A 23,931-nucleotide genomic window follows, 5' to 3' on the forward strand; every position below is an offset into this window, starting at 1 on the left:
AGCTCTGCCTGCCGCGTGTGCTTTTTTGGTCAAGGTCTCGATGTATCTTTGGGATTAAATACTAACAGAAAAAAAAGGTTCAGTGTTAACAGCACATAACTGGAATCCCTCCCATCTTTGCGCCTCTGTTCACTTTCAATTCTTTCACCAAATGAATCTGATGAAAGGCAAAATAATGGCGAGCGCTTGTTTCTTTTTCTCATTTTTATCAACAGCAAAGAACCAAAACGCAAGGGTGCTGACCTCTGCATTGGAAATCCCTTAACTGTCTGCCAGTCTAGGACCTGTATAATCAGCTAGGAGAGTCTTTTTTCTTTCTTTCTCTCAGACATATGGAGGCCAAGGAAGATTTGTGCATTTGTTTTCTCTGTAACAAGGTTTACTATGGCCTTCTGGGGGAAATACAGAAAAAAGCAGGCAATTACAACACATCTTTTTTAAGACAATTGCATAATTGCCTCCTTAGTAGAAATGGGCTGTGCTATAAATGCTAAAAGCTGGCAAGTACAGTACCTCAGATTTCATAAGAGTGTGGAAGAATAAATGGTAATGGTGGTATGTGGAATGGAAATGCGAGTCCAAAATCTGGTGGTTGTGACAAATAATAAATATAATATTTCTCAGCCTGCTCATCAATTAGTGAAAGGAAAAGCTTGAACATTACAGTCAGAAATAGGCAGAAAGCCAGAAGGAAAGAACTTGCCATGAATGAAATGTTTATACAAATATAAATGAATTATGTGTGTATGTTAATCTTTCAATCTATATACAGTATAATACGATATCTATTGAAATGCAGTATGTATATATTTATACATACATACATACACACATATGCATATACGTATGTATATATATATACAGTAGATAGATATACATATGTATATTATATGCACTGTACATGGCAGCTGAAAAAGAACTGAACAATTTTTAAAAAATGTATTACCCATTAACTAACTATCATATAAACATATACAATAAACTGTACTATAGAGCAGCTTGTAGAAATAGAGGAAGGTATCTTGGGTGCTTGTGTTAACCATCAAAGGTAATACGTATGTTACAAAGGGTCTGGGATGAATTAGACTACCAGACTGACATGTGCCCTGTGGCATATATTGAGAATTTGTTAGACTAAGAAAGAACTGTGAGAGTTCCTTTACAAATTACTGAATTACATGTTCATATTGATGCTTGGTGTCATGAGTAATACATGTGTTCAATTCTTTTTAAATCACCCAATATATTATAGATATTGGATTATTATACTGTATTATTATAATTAATGTATGCTTTGAAACAAATTCTTTATAGCCAAGCACTACAGTCAGTTCTTCTGGCAACCTGCTTGTAATTCTTCTGGATAAAGTAAAACTTACATGGCTGTTTACCATGAACTACTGGATAACATTATTGGCAATTATGCCAATGGGGACACAGTCCTTTTCAGGACATTTTAAATAAGGCCTAACTTTTTATTTATTTATTTGCATTGATATTTCTAGAAATGCATGGTGTGCTTACCAGGCAGAAGAGGTGATAATGGATCTGTTGCCTCCACGAGCTGTTGAAGGAGGATGTATGATTACACATATAGACAAACACACACACACACACATACTGTATATATGGAAATGGGAGCCATACCTGATTTAAAAAGAATAGCAAAAGTTTCCCAGAGTGCAATAGAAATGTAAAACTGTCTGCAAATGTCTTTTTAGAGGTATAACAATATGGGATTTCAAAGTGTTACGCTCCAAGTAATGTGTGGGTGGGGTGGTCATACCCAATATTCTCATCATACGACCTCATCAAGTAGGGTTCCACTTTGTTTCAATATATTTTGCATTTTCTTGCAATGAATAATATTGCAGTCAGAATATCTCTATACATTTCAAATACAGTAATAGCTCTGTCAAACCTGAAATGATGTGTATTCATCCTAAAACACCCATTGAACATGCCTCCTAAAAATCAATGCTACCAATCAATGAAATCTCCAAATGGCAGATTTAGCATTTCTCTGTGTGTAAAAATAAAATACCGGTATAAGGCGATAGCCCTGGGTAGACATAATTTTGACTAAATGCATGAGTAACACTGGAGTTAATTAGGACCAGTGGCAACATTTTTTTGTTCTAGCAAAATAGACAAATATTTAAAAGAGATTAATTATGCCAGAAATAAAACATGAACAGAATATAATAATAATCATAATAATAATAATAATAATAATAATAATAACCTCTTGTTTGGGATTTATAACAGCATGTGTTCACCACTATTAAAAAGTTGTACCAACACACATTGTACAAAACTATTTTTTTTAACCATGTTCACTGAAGCTATTGTGAATGAACAGTATTTACTGTTATATTCCATTTCCCCATACCCCGTTCCTCTGCCCCCCCATTATGTATCTCCATAGATTTGAGCCAATCAAGTGTATTTCTTCAAAGAAATCCAATGGGGATGAAAATTATTTTAATTACGACTTAATCAGCAGAACAGCCACCAAGCAGATAAATTGTCATGCGCATCGTGCTAAAAATATCCAGTTTCCCCTGTCCGCCAGCTCTTGGTATAGACAGCACTTATGTGATGAAGCTGTATCTGCCAGAATGTCATTATCCCCTTTGTTCTGCTGGCAGATTGCAGAATTGATGCCCCATTAGGGCTTAAACAGCATTGGTGCTTTGTGTACATATCTAGATATATAAAGAGTTTCTATACAATAAAACTGTTCCAAAAAATAAACTGGTGAAAAGAATCCAAGACATCTTATGAATGTCTCCCTTGTGCATATTTTTAACACGGTTCCCTTTTTCTCATTTTGCTTCTCCCAACTTTTCGCTTTTTCTGTTTTTTGTTTCGTTTTTTTTTTTCTTTACATTTTTATCATTTGCGTTGCGCATGCCTAATTTGTTGAGTTGCATTGGTTCTTGGCTTGCGAAGGTTCGCTATACATTTCCCAGCCTTGTGGAAACATTCTGTTAACAATTTTAGTGCCACCCCTCCTTATTTTTCTATGACAATTGCACACTGCAAATGTTGTCAGTTTTCATGAAAATGATAATCCTTCGCCAAAAGAAGGTTTTTTGTTGTTCTTCCTTGTATTTTCCAGTAATACCCCAACAAGGATATTTCACCAAAGTAAAACATGTTATCTCCTTATACAGTAACCCGTAAACAGTTTACCAAGACAGCTTCCATACCAGGAGGAGTTGCAGAAGAGTTTATATGGTCTGTCCTGTCTGGCTATACCCTGGTCGTTGAATGTGAATGTGGGTGAGGATGAGGCAAGGTGTTGTTTTGCCCACCAGTAAAAGTGTTAAACGTATGCAGGGGCTGAATCCCAGGTATAGTATTGGGGATCATTGTGATGGTATTGGGGGTCATTAAAGGAATATCATCAGGCGACCTTCTCATCGCTAAAGCATAATCAGGTGGACAAGCAGTTCTCAGAACCACATCATGTGGATGGATGGAATCACACTCGTGGTCTAGATCTGTATGCTTCATTTGCAAAGACATAATCTCCTCCTCCTGTGTGTGAATAAGGTCATTGGCAGTGTTACGCTGGGGACTACACCTCCTGTGGACATCGTGTCTTCGCTTGTCCTTTTTGTAATAGAGTGCAGCAAAAGCCAAGATGTTCAAAAACAACAAAGATGCCCCAACTGCAATTGTGACACTCAGCTCTGTAGAATAATCTCGCTGGTTCACCAAGAAAGGATCTTCCTGCTGATTCTCACTATGATGACTCTCTGTAGGCGGAATGGGCGTCACCGGACGCTTGGTAATTCCTGGGATTTTCTTAGGTGTTCTTGGAGTTACATCTGGTGGTGGAACTTTTGTGGTTGTGGATGAGAACTGGGTTACTTCGTTCAAGCTGTGCAGATGAGGCACCAACTCGAGCCAAAGGTTTACTTTATTTGCCCTGTAGTGCTCTTTGACCCTGGGCTTTAAACCAATGTGCAAGTACAGCTGGTCTTTTTGAGAATACCTGGTCCACGCCACCTCTTCAAAGCGGTTAGGTTTGGTATGAATAAATTTTGTATCCTGGGGCACTGGTTGGTTTGGATCCCTGTAAAAGAACAAATAAAAAAAAGTTAGTTTTTGCTAGTTAAATTCAATAATGCATAAGTTGGATAAAAAAGTGAAAACAATATTTTATGCAGTAATTTTTTCTGCTAATGTTAAGAATATTTTTAAAATTAGTTTCTAAATGGCAAGAACAGTTTCTCTGTGTCATCTTTCTTGTTCTATAGTGTTCTGTGTCCATTGCATTGATGATTATGGGAGCTTATACACATTAGTATGGCCAAAGGGACCAGCATACTGAATTTGTTGCTCCTGATACACTTAATATATAATGGAAAAGGAAAAGAAAACCTCACATTCATTGTGATATTTTAACAAACATAATGCAGCACTTGAAGTTCCTTTACAGGTCTATCATCACAAGAGAATTCATACGAGTCAGAAATGCTCATTTTAAGAAAGGGCTAATAGCCAACCTTTATGAGAAACATGCAGTAACATAACACTAAGTGGTCGATTTTGAAATCCTTGTAAAACACTTTATATAATTTATGACAGCCCAGATGAAAAGGTTTATTACCTTTTGTTTTCTTTGACAGTCATTTGAAGGTATGATTATCTTTCATTTAAAGCATCATTTTTAATTGCAGGAGGTAAATATGGGGTCTTGTTAAATGGGGCTCTTGCTACTAATAATAACACTGATTCAAACAACCAGACCTAAATGGACCAACAACCTCTCGGGAAGCAGGACTGATTTATCAGGTTAGGTCATTTAATGCTTTTCTGGTATATTCTCATATTGTTAGTAAAACATATACTATAAGTACTTTTCACATTTTATTACATATTTGTAATTGTACATGGGCAACTTTAATAATCACTCTTCATTTTCAAAGTAACGCTGAGGAAAAAAAAATATTTACTCTGATATCTGGGAAAAGATTTTACTTAAGTTTAAGGATTGTGCTTTATACCATACACATACCTGGAAATAGAAAGAAATGAAGTATAGGCCTTTTAACGCCTTGTACTATTGATTCCATTGTTATGTCACCACACTACCAGCCAAGTTTGGTAATAAATAATACAGAAATGTTGCTTAGTATTTCTCTAAAAGTTAATTCATGTGTGTTTTTTTTAATATGTCTGTGTTTTGCTTTACTTTAATGCCACAATATTGTCATTTACACAGAACTTGAACAGTCGTCATCAATCTACAAATAACCAATTTCATAAAAACACAGACTAATTATCCAAAGTAGTGTGGATGACTGTTAAGTCTAAGATGTTTGTGCATGAGATAAATTTTAATAGTGGGTAAATGTATGTAATTAATAACACACACAAACATATTATATATATATATATATATATACATACTGTAAATTATTTATTATGTATATAAGAACAGTTGTAATTAGCTTGAAATCAGTGTCTGCATGGTATTAAAGGTATCACTGTATTTCTTAAGCATATCTTGGAGGCTTGGCATGGGATTAGCCTTAGTGTGTCTTCTTCTTTGCACTATAATGAATATTCATGCACTGTACAATGAAACAGGCAGTAGAATGTGCTTAAAAGACACACTATTAGGTATTCTGTTGATATCCTTATTCAAGGTGACTGAGAAGATCAGGATACATTGCAACTGTTTACAGACAGTTGGAATATAACAGGTTAAGTGGCTTACTAAAATTCACACAATGCACCAAAGACAGGAATTGAACCAACAACCATCTGGTTTAATGCTCAGTGCATTTGCAAGTACAACATACTGCTTTCCACAAAGGGTTAAGCAGCACCATCATACAGTGGTCTCAGAACTAAGGGAAGCCCCTCTTCTTTATAAGCAAAACGGCTTGACTTTAAGGGGACGTATTGGAAGGGTAATTGGTTCACATATGAGGTCTTAAAAATATTATAGTTTTGTTCAAGTAGGTTATAGTAGTCTGTTTCTTTACAGTCGATATCAGAGAAGCAAAGATGTTCTGTAGTACACATATAAGCTAAAAAATACATTAAACTGCACTGTATGGAACAAGGAGTGAGTACCAAACTGCATGGACTCTATTTAAAAATAAATAAAAAAATAAAATAAACATTTTTGATGTGTTGTTTATATACAACTTTCATTTAAAACAAGCTCAAATTGACAGAGAAGCAGAAAATCTTTTTCTTAGCAGCACTGCTGTCTATCATATGGTTGTGAGAATCAGGAGCAGTTGGAAAAAAGAAGAGCACTGTTATCAAAGTTTAAAAAGGCCAAGCCTTTAAACTCCTTGGGCATTCATCTTTTGCATACTCTCTAACATGTAAAACTTCCTTACTGTCCTCTCAATTAGTATTTTCACCAAAAAGTGTCAAACATCATTCTCACCAAAATTATGTTTCATTTGATGAATGTATTGTTCTTGTTTGTTATGTCAACTTCATGTGGTGGAACCGTTGGTAACATTACCTAATGTATGTTGGAGTCCATATGAGTCACAATGGTTTTGTTAGACAGGATATAAGCTGGAATGCTGAAGAATGCAGGATATGGTTTTCATTTAGTGCATCAACACTATACCTAAACATACAAAGTATAGTTTTACAGTGAATACTTGTGGGGTTCCTTTGCAGGAAAACAAGCAGCCTAGAGATATATGAGCATGTGCTGGTATGTGGTGATGGTAAGCCATAATGATCTATTGGATGCTCAGAAGTACAAAGAGGGGTATGTAAATGAGGGCAGAAAGGTTAAAAAATGATATTCAAGTAGGATAAAAGAACACAGTACTTTAAATAGTATTGGTAGGAAGACAAAACACCTGCTGGCCAATGCAGGATACTACATGATCCCAACTCAGGAATGGCAGCATGCTGACTTTTCATAGGCTGAGACTGGGAGGACATTCAGGAGTCAAGTTGTTACCATCATCCCATTGGGTGACAGGAAACTGCCCAAAAGAGGAATCAGTGGGACCAAGTGTCTCTTTTATGAGAAATACTTTGGAAGCTGCCTAATAAACCTGTTAGGGCTCAGAGGTGCAGTAATCTCTAAGACAGTCGAAAGGGCTTTGTGTCCTGGTGGCCCCAAGACTTTAGAGGACTCCCGAGGTTCTGGATATAATTCTTGGCTTCACCAAAAGTAACATAAGGAAGAGATTCTCAGCTACCTCATACCAGTGGTTCTGGAGCTGAGCTGAGTTAAGGGCACACCACACAAAACAGAAGAAAGAACACTGAGGCTAGGAAAGGAGAAAATGAGAAGGATAGAAAAGCTAAAGGAGAGTTCTAGTGCCACCTTGAGCCTAACAGGAGGGGGAGTTGTCAGGGTAGGCCCAGAGATGCCACGGGCTTTGTAATTTTAGTTTTGGCTTATTGTGGACAATCATGTTGGCCCTGCACTTTCCCCTTCCTTTTTTATTTGTATAATAAAGGCATATTTGTCATCATTCTGGGCGAAGAGTGTAGTCTCAAAAATGTATTAAATGGGGGTCTGTAGTAAAGCCACAAAGTCTGTTTGGTTTCAAATACCTGTACTATTTGTGTTGCTCTGCTATTAAGGATTTCTGACACCTCAGTTTAATCAGAAGAACATGCAACCTATTCCACAAATACTGTAAGTGTACTGCACAAAACGTATGTATGGCTGGAAATAAAGAAAATCAATTTAATTCTTAAGCCACTAAATATGTTTGGGACCAGAATGTATATTTTGATTCAACAAGAATTAGACAAAGTGCAGACAGATAGTACACTCCAAGGATTATTTTCTGTTTTGCACTCTACGACATTTCAGTGTACAAGTCACATGCAGTTCAGCACATGTCGTTTTCCACTCACCCAGTTTTTGCAAAATTAGTCCAGTAGGTCATCACAACTGCACTTAGCATGACATCATTTTTAGAGAAATTGCATGGAAACAGCTCTGTAGGGCCAATCATTGGGAGACCAAAAACGTAGGGAATCTCATCTCCGTGTGCTGCATCAGCCCATGCTGGCACTTGGTCGGTCTGGCAATGGTGATAGAAGGCATAGAAGTAAGTTGGAGATCCAAAGCTCGAGTGAAGATCAGCTGTTGCAACAGCTGGTGCCACCCACTGGTGGTCAGTAAACAACGCCAGAAGAGTCTTCCTCCTTGTTTCAGGATTATGCCTATCAGCCCAATCAGTGTACATAAATTTAATAGTTTCCCTAAGAATGTCTTTTCCATCTGGATAGCCATATAAATCATCCACAAAACTTGAGACAGCATAATCAAAATCATTGGCCTGTACTCCATTTTCGTTATCGACAATAAGCTCCACAAATTTCAGTCCTTCTCCTTGGTTCACACCCAACATGATGTCATAGTTCAAAAATTCACCTTGCTCCATCAGAATCTGAGGATCATCTGGTATGACATCACCATCAATGACTGGTCCAAAGGCTATATGGTACCTAGCAGGCTGGATGTCCTGGTCCACCAATTCTTTGTAGTGCTTCTTTTGAAGGCACTCCACCAAGTCAAGGGTGTCGACAAGGTTGCAGCCCACTTTGGTGGCCAACATCCTGGCATATTTTGCTGGCTGGAAGCTCACGGCCCAACTGGAGAGAGCAGTGCCACTCTGTGCTATCGCCCTTTGAAAGAGTCCTGTAGACAAACATTGAAAAAACAAAAAAAGTATATAAAACCGTGTTCAGTCATGTTGGTACATATTCAAGTTATACATTATGGCAAGGTCATCTCAATCAGTCATTTTTATTATTACATAAGGAGTGCAATAACAAATCTCACACTTTAAATGATGTAGAAAATGAAAATCTAGTTGGCTTGATGGAAAATCAAAGAGAGAGTTAGTGAGAAAATTTATAAAGCAGAAATACTTTTTCTATAACAGCTTTTTTAAAAGCTGGTAGCAATTTAGGATAGATCATTAGGCTTCATGGATTATATATAACATTTTTTATTTGTCAGATGAAAACAGGCAATGAGTCCATTCGAAAGTGCTAAGCAAATGCCTGTCATAATAACTTGAGGAAGACTGTACACTAAAATATAAAAGTGCTGCTGGAATAATCAGTCAGTCAATCACTTCATTATGGATGCACTTTGTTACTAGGCTTAATGTGATTCCTAATTTTCCATTTTTAAACCTTTAAAAATATTATTTCATGCCTTGAGCGGACATTTTAAAATGATACTGTTCTGTATCCCTCTTCATGGACTATGGCATCTCCATTGACTGATTAAAGCTAAGACGGTTGTTTTCTGCAGCTTTTTGTAACTGCTGTATGATGATATCCACTAAAAGGTCTATATATTTTGAGAAAAACCTAAAAACATTTTCTGTAGTTTAACCTCTTGTTTATAAAATGAAAGAATCTGATGATTTAATGTGTAGGTGACCAGCCCTATTCCAGTGGTACAACATTGGGAGCCCTTAGAAGTCTTTTGAATTGTATAAAGTTGGAAAAGATTTAATAATCTACAATATTCAATGGAGCTATAAAGTATGGCCATGTAATGTTTAGTATCAGCATTAGCAAGTGGCTCTGCATGGTGAGCTTCAGTTTTTAAGTAGCATACTTACTACACCAACAACCATACTATCAAAGAGATCTGCCTGAACTGTCATCAGTCATGCACCATCATTATCAATGTATTATTTTGGGCCAGTCTCTGCCACAAGAGGGTCACAGTCTTGGCAGTACAGGGTGCAAGCCTAGAAACCAACTGGGGATGAGATGATATTGCATTTTAGGGCATACTCATGCATATATCCACTGTGTTTCATCCTAGACCATTATAGCATCTCCAGTAAGTCTGATATGCTTGACTTTGGGACATAAGAGGGAAGTGGAGTGCCAGAAGAAACATCAGGCACACATACTATTTGTAAGCTCTAAATTGACACAGACTTGAGTGAATGGAAATCAAAGCCAGTTCTTTGGAGTTCTGAGTTGCATGGTGATGTTTTAAAGAGTACTCACGCGTGGAGTTGTGGGTAAACCACTCATTTTAAAAGACTAGATACATTTCTGGCACATTTAAACAATATGCCTAGTGTTGGTGAAGCAATAAGGAATATAAATATAGAATGAATTCTGCACCATTGTGCCAGCCAGTAATGAATTATTATACTTTTTTTTGTTAACTAACACACTACATGGTAATATTGCTTCATGTGTCATCTTCCTTATAGTACTCACTGTATTTGTAAAGTAGACAATTTGACAGTGTGGCATTGCCCTTGCCTAGGTAAGTGGCTGCCAACAACTAATGAGATGAGGCAAAAATGATAATTATCAGTATCATTTTGAATTTTAATAATATATTTACCAAGACCAAAGACATCCTCTGATACTGTGCCAAACTGAACTAACCTGTTCACGAGAGATATGCTGTACTGGTGTGCTACTGATAAAATATTACTGGTCTGTGATTTTTTCAGACCTAGAATAGGTCCTCCTCACACAGCTTTTCCTGTATAGGAGTAAAGAGGTTGAATTCATTTAGCTTGTTGGAACAGGTAAGGCCCTTTAGGCTGGTGATGCACTTAGTTGCTGTTTTCTGCCATGCTGATGTGTTTTTTATTACAGGGTGAACTGGACAACCTTGATATCACTAAGGCATTATTCACTCAGAGCATAACATCCCTTGGTATATATTAAACATTACATGTTAAACCCTAAATTGGGAAGGGATTCTTGCATTCATTTATGTATTGGTTCCAAAATCAGGGTTGGCCATGTAACACGAATACTATTCTGCAGCTAAAAACTACTGCTCTGCTAATACCACTTATAGAAGGTGACAGTTTTTGCATATTCTAAAAAAAGGATGCAATCAGATTCACCGTTTCTTTATATCCTCACTCTGTTGGTCTGTTAATGCTACATATTAATGGGGATTGTTCAGGTATGGAATTCAGTAAGGTAAGTTCTAAAGTTCTATTCTCTAATCATGATGGCAGAGACTTGGAATGTGTTGTATGTTAATTAGAACATGCAAGTAAGAATTTCACTGTACTCTGTATACAGTGGAACCTCGGTTCACCGAAGCAATTTCCACCATAGGATTGTATGTAAATACAATTAATCCGTTCCAGACCGTACGAAAATATGTATGTATTATGTATGTATGTATGTAAATATATATTTTTTTAATTTTTAAGCACAAATATAGTTAATTAAACCATAGAATGCACAGCGTAATAGTAAACTAAATGTAAAAACATTGAATAACACTGAGAAAACCTTGAACAACAGAGAAAACTAACACTGCAATATTTTGCACTATAGTGCTAGGAACTGCTCACCAAAAACATTTTTTTTAATGAGTTTTCAGCACAGGGAAAAAAATGAACATTTGAAAAATCCGTAATTTAATAAACCACCAAGAAAAGAACCAATCGCTATAAACAGGAATGAAAACAAAAACAAGCCTTTTCTGCCTTATGCGTTAAGCCCTCCCTCTCTCGCTCTCTCTCTCTAGCGCACTCCTGTGTGTGTGCGTGTGTGTGCCTCGTGCTTGCGCCTGTGTTTGTGCCTCTCTCTCGTGCGCCTGTGTTTGTGTGTGTGCGCGCATGTGCGTGTGTGTGCGTGTGTGTGCCTCTCTCTAGCGCGCTCCTGTGTGTGTGTGTGCCCCTCTCGCGTGTGCGTGTGTGTGCCTCGCGCTTGCGCCTGTGTTTGTGCCTCTCTCTTGCTGGTGTGTGTGTGTGTCGCGCGCTCTCTCTCTCTTGCTTGCTTGCTGCACAGGAAATGCAGAGGGAGAGGCGGAACATGTACAAACCGAAAGGGAAACTGTCTTGTTCGTATACCGAGTGTGTGGTCGTGAACTGAGGCAAAAGTTTGGTGAACTTTTTGGTCGTAAACCGATTTGTACATGAACCAAGACGTTCGTGATAATAACCCCAATACTATATACAGTATGTATGACTGTCCAATTATTACCCAGGTCATCACAAAGTTACTGTAATATGCATTTTTGTGGACTTATGCTACCAATAATAAATATTTACACTAACAATGTGACCTTCTGCATTAGTTTGCTTTCCTTTCCTTTATGACTTATTTAAAATGTATTATCTTAAGGAGTTAATTTTTATTTTTTTTTACAGCTACCAGACTCTACAATATACCCACCAAGTCACTTTTCTGCATATTCAAGACAAATTAAAACTCCTCATTCTGTGTAAATGTATGAATAGGTAGTGCATGTTCAAATTAGGATTTTTTTATTTTTTTTTCATGACATTTTCATTATTAAGTGTATCTATTCAATTGCACTTTGTTTCTTGTAACTTCAGGAACAACAAATAGCATTAAGATTACATACTGTACTCTAAATTTCAAAATATGCCTTCTTTTGAGAATTTCCTTTTGTGGATTTTGCCAGAATGTGATTTGTGTTGAAACAGAATCTGCGTAAAATTGATTTGGACTGCTTCACACAAGTCATTTTCACATGCCAGTGGTGTATAAATCAGAAAATGTAACCATCACCGGCTGCACAGGCTACTCAAAGTTCTGACATTTTTAAATTGAAAATTCACCTGCCATTAGTGGTTGTGTAATGTTTCAAGACGTCATTTTCTTCTAGTTGCAACTGCCCTCCTACAGCCACACATTCTACCCACTTTGGTAACATTAATACAGCCTTAGTTTATGAGATATGCTTTCTTGTATTTAACAGATGACATTAAATGTGCCCTTCTTCTCTAATTTAGAGGCCTCTCTACAATTGATTATGCCCATGTCCATCTTGCAATCCTACAGTATAAAAAGGTGACCTACAGTAGCTTGAACACGTTTGATTAAATGTGTGAACTCATTAGCAGCTTGTCAGACATGCACTGCCATTCAGCTTACACTCATCTTTAAGGACCTTGGACAGAGCAGCTGAAAAGTAAAGATTTTTCATGTTCTCATTTTATGATTGCTGGATGCTCCATTCCGGTCTTGAAGAATTCACATAAATCAGCCATTTCTAAACACTAGAATTTCTCTAAGCTGTTTATTTATTATTTAAAGTATTAAGTTAGGTTTATTATTAAAAACCTAAACAAAATGTGTTTTGTAAGTCAAAGGAGATGCTTTACAATAAAAATTGAGACTCTTAAATTTGACTTTGCCTATAAAATGAGCATGTTAATTGTTCAGCCTTCAGATAAAAGTGAGCTTCATATGACTAAAAAGTGACTCTGCATAATGTGGGGTACTGCCTCTTGTACGAAAGAATGTTACATTTCATTTTTCTGTGAAGTTTGATGTTCACATGTGGCTTGAATCTCTGGCTTCTCTGTTGAAATAACTAAACCTCCATCCTCTTCTGTTGCCATACCTGATCACTTCACAACATACCACTGGCAAAAAAATACTACATTCCTAATGAGCCAGACACATTGATTTTCATGATGACAAACATCTAGTAAAGCGAGTTAATCCACAAAGAAAATGGGAAAATGCCAGTAATAAGAAATTTGAATTTTAGCATAAAATTGGCACAATAACTTATAATTACAAGAACTTGTTAATGGATCATTAACACCAGGGAGTTTATATGTGTATTAAAATTGTAAAATATCTTTAAGTAACCTTAATAAAAAATAGCAAAGATGATCCTGATATACTAAAACTAACAATCTTTCTTAATTAAATTTATTTTTAAAATGAAGAAAAAGGTTACAGGACTTAATGGAATGTAAACTTAAAAGTAATGTGAGGGCCAGCCAGGTCATGACCATGCAGGACAATATCATGGCATGAACACAGAATGCAAATATGGAGATTATTATGGCTAAAGAGATGACCGCCCCCAACCCAACTCTTTGTGTAGTGTTACCTGACCTCACAAGGAGTGATGTTTGAACAGAAGAAAACAGACACCAAGACACAGAAAGAAGGAATAAATAAATAAATTTGCTTGTGACCTTGATGCTTTGACAATTTTGGATCACGCATGCAAAATATTTATGTGCTCTCTCTCTCTCTTTGTATACATACAAAATGTATATTTTTATAATAAAGTTTATCTTAGATGACAACAAATGAATTTCATGCAGATTCAGACAAAAGATTTCTGAACAGGTACTTAATGTCTCTAAAAGGATGACATCTTAACCTGGGATTTTGCCAACATATTGCATGCACTATGTGTTTTTTAGATTGTTTTCATGGTCATTTGACATGTCACGGCTGCATATACTAACTGGGGGAGCTAGAGGTGATCAAAGAGACAAAAGGTACAGCGCAGGAGCACTAAATATGGCCATACATACTCAAGAACCCGGGCATGGTAAAGTAACCAATTGATCTTATGGCGTGTCTTTGGACTCTAAGTGAGGAATCCAGAGTCTCATATAGTATGTGAACGAAGAGAAGACATGAAAACTTCACAAAGATGTCACCCCAGCAGGACACAGAACTTGGGTCTATATGCATGACTGCACCAAGACTGCTCATCGCTCACAAGCACAGTTTACATTCTGTGCAAATGAAACGTTACACATGCCAGAGTATTGCACAGAATATTGAAAGTAGTGTCAAGCAAAACAAATCCAAATGTTTAGGTATAATTTTAACTCCATATGGTACATAACTCCAAGCATATATTCATCCATCCATTTTTGAACCTTCCTATTCCAATTATGGGGTTAATGATGTATATGAAGGCATATGGTACACTGTGCTAATAGTATCCAAAACAAATGTCAGGTTCCTGCCTTTTAAATAAATCCTTCAAGCCACATCTTCAACTTTTTCATCCATTCCCATGGCCTACTAGTTTCACCTGCACCAGCGGTTGTATGTGAGCATAAAAGCACTTTTCCAGGCAAGGAGAGATGAAAGCCACTAGTGACAAGGTAAAAATGGTGTATCAAAAACTGGGAAACACTCATCTCAAGAAAATAACAAGGCTTAGTTGGGTCAGGCGAGAGCAGGCAGAAGATCAAGGTTAAACAGCAGCCAATGAAGCAGACACAAGTGTAGTCAGTAAAATGAAAGTCAGATACAAAACACCCCAAAAGAGAAAGAGCTACATCAAGAGACCAGGAAATACTCAATTATCGAGTGTTGTGACAAAAGCAACACTCGTCTAAATGCCAGGACACAATCAAAGACAACTGAGCTGACATGAAAGCCAGAGAAGCGGCTGTGGCCTTGAGAGAAATAAAAGATAGATTAAAACGTTCATATGGTACCTGTATTTTTGACACTGGGAACACTGCCTACTTAAATGACTTACAGTCAACATGATGCGGTGGCCGAATCCGTCCACATAATATTGTGGTATCAAGTCAAGCAATTTATCAACTTGGCTTCAATGAGAGCCTACAAACAGCTGAGCCTGAAGCTGAAACTCACAAAGAAAAAGGAAAACCCAGCAGATGCAGGATAATGCAACCTGGCAGGTTAAGACACATTTTCTGAATGTGGTTTGGGTACCTCAGTAAAACAATCAGAAATCAATGTCCCTGGGGACAGAGCATTATTATCTGCTAATATACTGTTGAGCAACCAAAAGTGTACTCTTAACATTTTTGAGTGTTGTTCCCATTTGAGAGGGGCTGGCATTAAAGTCGAATGGGTTATCCATTTATGTCATTAGCCATGGAATGTTGGATCACAACACTTCATGTGATATCAACAGATTTAACTAATGTGGACTTGGAGCTGATATGGGTTATGATTCACACAGTATATCTACAGCAGACTGGGCTGGCAGTTCAGAAACTGACTTCAATATATCATCTAGAAAGAACTATAGGAATGAAGAAATAAAAAGAACAAGAAGAAAATGAAAGGAAGTGTGTGACACTCAACATGTAAGCATGCAAAAACCGGACACAAAAGGCAGAAACAAGACAAAGAAATCCATTGTTTTAGAAATCATTTCTCTGTTCTGTGTTCGAGTAGACACTGAAACTTACTGTATACTGTATAAAGTAGAAATACAAACAATTTCACATTAACTGCTAATGGTGGTGGCATGCAGACACCAAAATTGTCAAAATTTGCAACCTGCATTATACCTTTGGTTGAATTGCTCCAACGGTTACCTTCAGAATAATGGGACAAAGTCAAAAGATTGACACAGGAAGCACCTGCCCCTGATCCGAAAACAGTTATTCTTAGGGGATCACCACCAAAAAATGCAATGTTCTCACTAGTCCAGCGTAAGGCTAGGATTTGATCGAGCAGTCCATAGTTTCCTTTAGCAGCTTGGTCACCCGTACTTAGGAAACCTGTAAGACATAAAAAAAGAGAAAATGGTTTAGTTAAAGTGAAAATTACATTACATTCATTTTCTCAAATTCTAATTCTATTTTAGCCTGGATAGAGATTATTCCAGGAGCAAGAGATGCAAAACAAGTACAAACCCTGAACAGATGCTAGTTCATGACAGCATGCAGATAAGAACACATCAACACTGGGGTAATGTAGAGCGGTCTGTCATGTAGGCCGCATTGTTTGAATCTTGGAGTATGTGCACACTCTAAAGAAGGATCATGTGCCATGCGGTCAACCAGGCTTGTTCTATACCTATGAAATCATTTGCAATCATAATGTTTCAAATCACTGCTGCTCTCTGATCTGAAGGCATAAACATGACATGTTTTCTACAAATAATGCACAGATTAAACTGACCACATTTTGCACAGTTCCTGCATCCATCATATTTTTATGATACGACCTTTCATTAAAAATCACTCTGCATTATATCTGAGACAGTGCCTTGTCTGTGTATTCCACTCAAATTCTGATCACATTCAGTTTAATCTAACAACATTTGGTGGTAGCACATTTTCATTCAAAACTATAGCTCAAAGTTCTTTACAAATAGTAAAAGAAAAATTACAATTAGAAAATCAAGTAAAAAGTGAAAGCATCTTTGGATTGAGCTTGTTGCGCTTTATAATTCTTTCCCTGAAGTCTGCACCTGATTCATTAAAATTCTACTGTATATGCCCTGTAGTCTTAGAAGCCTACAAGATGTTTGGACCTTGTTTGAGAGCTGCATGGGATACCATTAACTTTTAGAATATTTTAGTTAGCAATGTATTATTGGAAATAACACAACTTTTCACACAGGTCTTACCAAAGGACTGCTTGGAGAGAATAATACCCCCAAGTTTTTTGAATATTGATGAAGCATGCTTCGTTCATTCTTTGTTTTATATTAGTTTATATTCTCTCATATAATGGGCAGTGGGACTTGTGAGTTAGAAAACCATAATGGATGCTTTAAACCAATGCTCAGCCAGCATAATCATACGTACAGTATTTTCATTTCTGCCTGTTAATTAATACCAGAAGCAGTGTGCTCAAGAAACTACTGTTGCCATGCTTTCTAAAGCAGATCAAGAGGGATGGACTTCACGAGAGTGATGAACCAAAGAAAACTGTAAAGAATTGTTTCAAGTAGTGTGGTCCAGCACTGCTTCATTCTCTATTCCCCTGACTCAGAAAAATTAGCTCAGCAGAAATGAGTCAAGGGGATGTACATTTTAGTAGAATGGGACTGTATATCGTCCCTGAAATGTCAGTTAGCTTTGGCACAGGATTTGTAGGCTAAACCGAGGGAACTCTTGCACTCATAAGACCACATTTCCCGTGGCCAGGGTCAGTGACATTGGGTACTGACTAAAATCTATTAATCACTGCCTGCTTCTTGAGATAAACCTCTGATTTAATTTGGTCTTGTTCATTGTCTTTCACACTACAAGAAGCTTAAAAATGGCCCTTCATTTAAAAGAAAAAACCTGTAAATCTGAGTGTTATAAATGGTATAAATCACCTTCAGTCTGATAGCACAAGAAACTAACTTCCATTAACATTTCTAGCTGTTAATTACTTTACCTGCTTTACAATACTTTGAGAAATACATAATTGGTTAGTGTAAAACACATGAACATGAATTTAATAATATACAGTATTACAAATAAAGGTAAATTCTATAGTGCAGAATATTTCTAACTTCAAAGACCGAGTGTATGCACACAAAGAGACCATGTCAATTAGCAAATCTTTCATTAATTATTATAAAGTAGAAATGAGCCTTAATTTCATTAAGAGACATGCTGCAATGAAAACTGGCACTCGCTGCTTTCTGTCTCACCTGCCACACCACCACAGTGTTCCCCTTTTCAACTAAAGACCACATCTTACATACCAGTATACTGGCTAACATCACTTCAAATGGCTTTTTAAACTATGAAATAGCCCAGTGGATCCTGGAGACCTCCCTGTGGTTGCTGGTTTGTGTTCCTATCAGTTTCACAACTGGTGAGTCATTTTCCTTTTAACTCATTTCATCGTTTAATTAGCTTGTCTGTTATTATTTCTCTTATTCTGCATTCAGGGATGTGCATTAGTGGAAGATTTACATAAATTCATAATTAAGAAATATTTGAATTTTTGCCATAACCTTAACAAGAAAATAGCAAAAAAAAAAAGAGTTACATATTTAATTAGCCTCTTTCTGTAGTGCTTGCACCCTTAATTGTATCCTAACACAGAGCTTGCTTTAAAATACAAAACCAACAGGCTGCCGGTTTTAAATATATTTTGTAAAAAAACAGGATTATTATCCTAATAATGGCAATTAATGATGAGTGATGTGGACATCAAGGCAAAAAACACTGAATGATGAAAGACTGAAATAACAGTTTAGATCAGTAGAGTAGCACTAGGGTGTTGTACTGTGTTAGCCATTATGAATGTAGAGAAAAGCCAAATAAAATGACACCTTTTATTGGCTAACTAAAAACATTACAATATGCAAGCTTTCGAGGCAACTCAGGCCCCTTCTTCAGGCAAGATGTAATACAGAAACTGGAGTTCCCTGTGTTTATATACACACTAGGACAAGAAACAACATTGGTTAATCTTTAAAGGAGAAATCTTAAATGTAAAAAATTAATAGATTCATTCAGGCTAAGATTAATTTAACAAGAGAGAGAAGAACAATGTATGGTCAAGATCTTTGGATAAGATAACTGTCCAACAAAGTCCTTTGAAGTTTGTGATAAGTTTTTCAAAACAATGTGAGTCTGTAGTCAGGTTATCTGTGTCAGTCTGAGAGATGTAAACAATCCTCATACCTGGTCATAAAACTCTTGTCTCTATTCAAGCCATGTTGTAATGTACTCAAAAACAGAAGTCAGCTTTCTTGACACCACCGTTCAATTGAAAGACAACACCCTTATAACTTTTGTTTTTCACAAACCAACAGCGAGACGGATCAACAGACGGACGGATCAACAACAGACAAGATTTCATCAGACAAGGTTATACCCCCAAAACGACAGACACTCAAATAAGAAGAGCTACTGCCATACTCAGAGACAACCTTCTGGAATATAAAAACAAAGACAACAAGAACTGCATCCCCCCTTGTTGTCACCTGCAACTGACACCTTGAAACACTTCGAAAAATTATAAAAGAACATCAGCCAATGCTAAACAACGACCAAACACTGAAAAATGTATTTCCTGAACCTCCCCTTCTGGCATACAGACAACCACCAAACCTTCAGCAACTAATTTTCCGAAGCTCCCTAAATGAACCGACAGAAGATGGCACATCTCCCTGCCTACAGAAAACATGTAAAATGTGTGCCCACATTTACAATACAGACTGTATACTTATACCACACTGCCGACTAGAACATCGCATAAAGGAATAATTTTCATTTAATGTTGTCTACCTAATTCTCTGCATGAAATGTCCTGACACTGCACTCTATGTAGGATAAACTGGACAAACACTCCACCAGAGAATGAATTTACTCAGATTCCACATTAAACATGGCAACACAGATGTTCCTGTAGCGGCCCACATCAACAGCCATGGACACTGTGAGAGGAACTTTAAAGTCACAGTGCTTATAGGCAACTTCAAAACACAGCAAGAGTGAAAAGAATGGGAAGTTAAACTCATGTTAAAATTTAATACATTACAACATGGCTTGAATAGAGACAAGAGTTTTATGACCAGGTATAAGGATTGTTTGCATCTCTCAGACTGACACAGATAATCTGACTACAGACTCACATTGTTTTGAAAAACTTATCACAAACTTCAAAGGACTTTGTTGGACAGTTATCTTATCCAAAGATCTTGACCATACATTGTTCTTCTCTCTCTTGTTAAATTAATCTTAGCCTGAATGAATCTATTAATTTTTTACATTTAAGATTTTTCATTTAAATATTTATCAATGTTGTTTCTTGACCTAGTGTGTGTATATAAACACAGGGAACTCCAGTTTCTGTATTACATCTTGCCTGAAGAAGGGGCCTGAGTTGCCTCGAAAGCTTGCATATTGTAATCTTTTTAGTTAGCCAGTAAAAGGTGGCTTTTCTCTAGATCAGTACAGTAGAAATCTTGATGATGATGAAAATCTTAACAATCAAAATAAATACACAATTATCCCATTGTATAATACATTATAAATACTTGCTATATTCCATTAAAAAAGATACCAAACTCAATTTTTTTTATAATTTTTGGATTGACACCAAAACTGGGAAAATATCAGGTTGCCTAAAGAGCAAAACCCTGTAGTCAGAAAAAACCCTCAAACCAGAAATTGAGAACAGTTAACTGACTGGTAAAGTTATATAGTGCCTTCCACAATTTTTAGTAAAACAATTATAGAATGTAAATGTTAACACTGCTTTTCAAATAGTGAATAATCTTGGGCTGTTTTATAAAACCACTTACTGGTTCATCCAAACTCACATTTTCCAACCCAGGATCAGAAGGGGGCTACAAAGTTCACTGGCAGCATCAGAGGCAAGGTAGAAAGGAGCTGCCAGTCCATGGCATGGCACACTCATTCATGCTGTTGCAAGCAAAAACAGGATCTCCAACAAGCTAACTTCCAGAAACCCACATACCAGGAGAAAACAAACACACAGAGAACACACAGAATCTACACAGATAGCCAGACTTCAGGAAGTTTATCTGACCAATTACAAAAGGCATTCCAATAATTGATGTAAATGTCGTATTTGATCTGTCTGCATGATAAAATTCTTCCGAAATACCAAACTGCACGAGGATGAACAGAGCTCGCTTTAAAATACAAAACCAACAGGCTGCTGCTTTTAAATATATTTTGTAATAAAACAGGAATTATTACTTCATAAAATCAATTTCTGTTAAGCTATGTGTAATATAATTCATGAAATGCAGTTTAGGCACAGAAATCTGCAAATCCATAGATTGTAAAATATATTTATGGAAAGAAAAAATAAAATAATAAAATAAAAAGCAATTGTGTATGAAGAGCTTTTTCAGAAGCTCAACATTTGTAATGGAGTTTCACATTTTTATTGAAAAGAAATGTTTTATTTATTCCTAATAAAGCCCTTTGGCAAAAAGTATGAATTAATTTTTCTAAAAGACTCATAACTACAAAAAAAAGCCTACAAATTAGTATATTTATTAAAGTACAATACCATTTTTTCCACTATAAAGTACAAGTGGGTGGCGGCAGTAACTTAAGGCAGGCGCCCAAGAACTATCATAAGCCCCCAGCCATGGCAGCACCTTTGCTAAGAGCTATTTAGTGGATGGCAGAGGCTACAAAGATTGCAAAAAAAGAGCTATTCTGTTCTAAATAGCATAACAGAAGACCTCTAATGGATTGGGGTGCTGCCACAATCAAAGAGAATCTTTGAAGCTTTTCAGCCCTTCTTATACTGCAAAGCCTGTCTCATAGTTTAGGGCCACCATAAATTTGAAAAAGCTGCAAAGTAAAACCTTTTTACAGACTTAAGGCACAGGGGGCTCTTTGCTCTCTTCAGTAACAACTAAGCAGTTGGTTTCTACTCATTATACTTAATCTAGCACTGTTTATACAAAACATAGTTATTGGAATCACTTTAAAAGAAAATATAGTAGGCAAAGATTAATTTGGGAATGAGGCACACTTTTATAAATATTTTTTATTTTAAATAGTAATTTTAAAGATAAGTAATAACACTAAACACAAAAGAAAATGATATCCTGTATCTGTTAGCTAGACTCTATAGACAAATTGCCTTGCATTCACTTATAATATTCCAATGATTGCCTAAAATTACATCCAAAGCTTGTAAAGAATAAGAAATGCAAATAAATACTACAAACCTGCATGCATATTTGAATGGAGGTCATGAAGTACCTTTGTGTATGAAATGCTAAGAGCTGTGTCTGTCTGTTACGTGATCACACACAAATCACTAAGGCCACAACCTTGATCTTCATCTTTATCAACAGCTCATGACATGATCAACAATGATGAAGCCAAAAATGTGGTAACCTCTACAAAGTCATCAGAGTTTACATCTTCTCATGGCTAACTTCAAAGGGAAACAGATCCAGAAGGTGAATGGCAGAGAGAAAAAAGAACAGCAGCAACATCCACTGAGTGTGAAGCAAATAGCAGAATCCAATTATGAGACTGAAAGGAGAAGAAGGACGGCTTTGGTATCCGCTAAACATCAAGCGCATGTGGCAAAGCAACTGGCTGGTACTTGCAAACTGCTGGAACTGGGATCATGATCTTGGGAGATTGGAGGTCTGGGTGTTTCTAGTTATTTATACAACTGCATATATCTGCTGTCTAAATCCACAGAATCTAGAGTCTTTGGGAGCAGCATGAAAGCAACGACAAGCTTTGGATGGGGCTCTGACATGTATACAAACAATAAAAACCATGTCAAGTATTTTATATAAAGATATATTTTAACGAGCTGCATTTGTAGGAAACCAATACTGGAAAAAGTTCCAAAAATAATTACTTAATAATACTTCTGAGATGAATTAAGCATATAATAATTTTTGAATACATCACACACATAGATCACGCAAAATATGAATGTTGTGATTACTATGCACTTCATTTATTATTTTTGTGCTCCATGCAATTTTCTGGCAACATGAACACAAAATAAAAGCTCATTTTTTTGCCCTGTTAATATTGTGGTGGCACAGGGGTGCATAGGTTAGTTTCAGACTATGGAGTCTGAATCCCAGTCACTGCACAATCATCTCCACGCCATTGTGGGTTTCTTCCTGCATCTCAAATATGTGCTGGGCTAATTAATGACTGGTATGAGTGTGAGCAAGTGAGCTTTCTCTTTGATGGATCAGATGGATTATTGACTATTTACAGCCTTTTGCCCAGTGCTGCCAGTAAAGGCTTCTGGTATCCCTGACCCTGACTAAAGGGTTTTAGGAAACAAATGAATGGATGTATTTCAATTTTGACAATAAGTATAATGAATGCAGCATTGTTTCTTTCTGATAGAATAAATCATCATATTGCTTTAATTTAGGAAAATGTAGCCTTTTGTTATAAAATCATCTCAGTTAAAATTATTGTTTATGTTATTTATTTGTGTCCTTATATGATAACAAAGTGTAAAGCAAAAACTAAAAAGGTGTAATACAAGATCCTTACATGTTCATCATCACTACTAAGGATAAGATAAGATAAGATAAGATAACATTCTCAAACCCATTTAATCCACTTCAGGGGTGTGGCAGACTGTAGCACATACAAGTAGCACCAGGCTCAAGATACAAACAGCGCTGGACAGGGTGGCAGTCCATCACGTGCCTATTCACGTACAGGCCCACAACAGACAATTTGGAATCATCAGTTAAGCTAACAACTGCATCCTTATGGGAACAAAACTGAAGTACTGGAGAAAAACCCTCACAGACATGGAGAAAATCTGTAAACTCAGCATAGACTTCTGTACCTCCAGGGACAGGATTTGAAGCCATTCACCTCAGGTACCTGTTGATACTCACAAATTTAGCACAGAATTTTGTCATGCTATTGTTATACACCATTTAAAATGTACATCATATGTGGATGCTAGCATTGTAAAATATGAAAGATTATTAGGAGT

The 23,931-nt window shown here is 36.6% G+C and overlaps 1 protein-coding gene across 5 annotated transcripts in view; it reads right to left on the reverse strand.

Annotated features, from left to right (window-relative positions):
• Window positions 1-875: 875 nt before the first annotated feature.
• nlgn1 (neuroligin 1) overlaps window positions 876-23,931 on the reverse strand; it is a 657,056-nt gene continuing 634,000 nt past the window's right edge. For 3 of the 5 annotated variants that reach the window (XM_039758960.1, XM_039758934.1, XM_039758942.1), the window contains 3 exons: window positions 16,050-16,262; window positions 7,876-8,665; window positions 876-4,087 (listed from right to left, as the gene is read on the reverse strand). In XM_039758960.1, the coding sequence (XP_039614894.1) occupies window positions 3,259-4,087; window positions 7,876-8,665; window positions 16,050-16,262 (1,832 nt within the window). In that variant the 3' untranslated portion in view covers window positions 876-3,258. The remainder of the gene's footprint in view (window positions 4,088-7,875; window positions 8,666-16,049; window positions 16,263-23,931) is intronic. The other 2 variants (XM_039758969.1, XM_039758951.1) reach the window with 1 other exon arrangement.

Source organism: Polypterus senegalus, chromosome 1 (assembly GCF_016835505.1).
Source record: "Polypterus senegalus isolate Bchr_013 chromosome 1, ASM1683550v1, whole genome shotgun sequence".
Lineage (NCBI taxonomy): Eukaryota > Metazoa > Chordata > Cladistia > Polypteriformes > Polypteridae > Polypterus > Polypterus senegalus.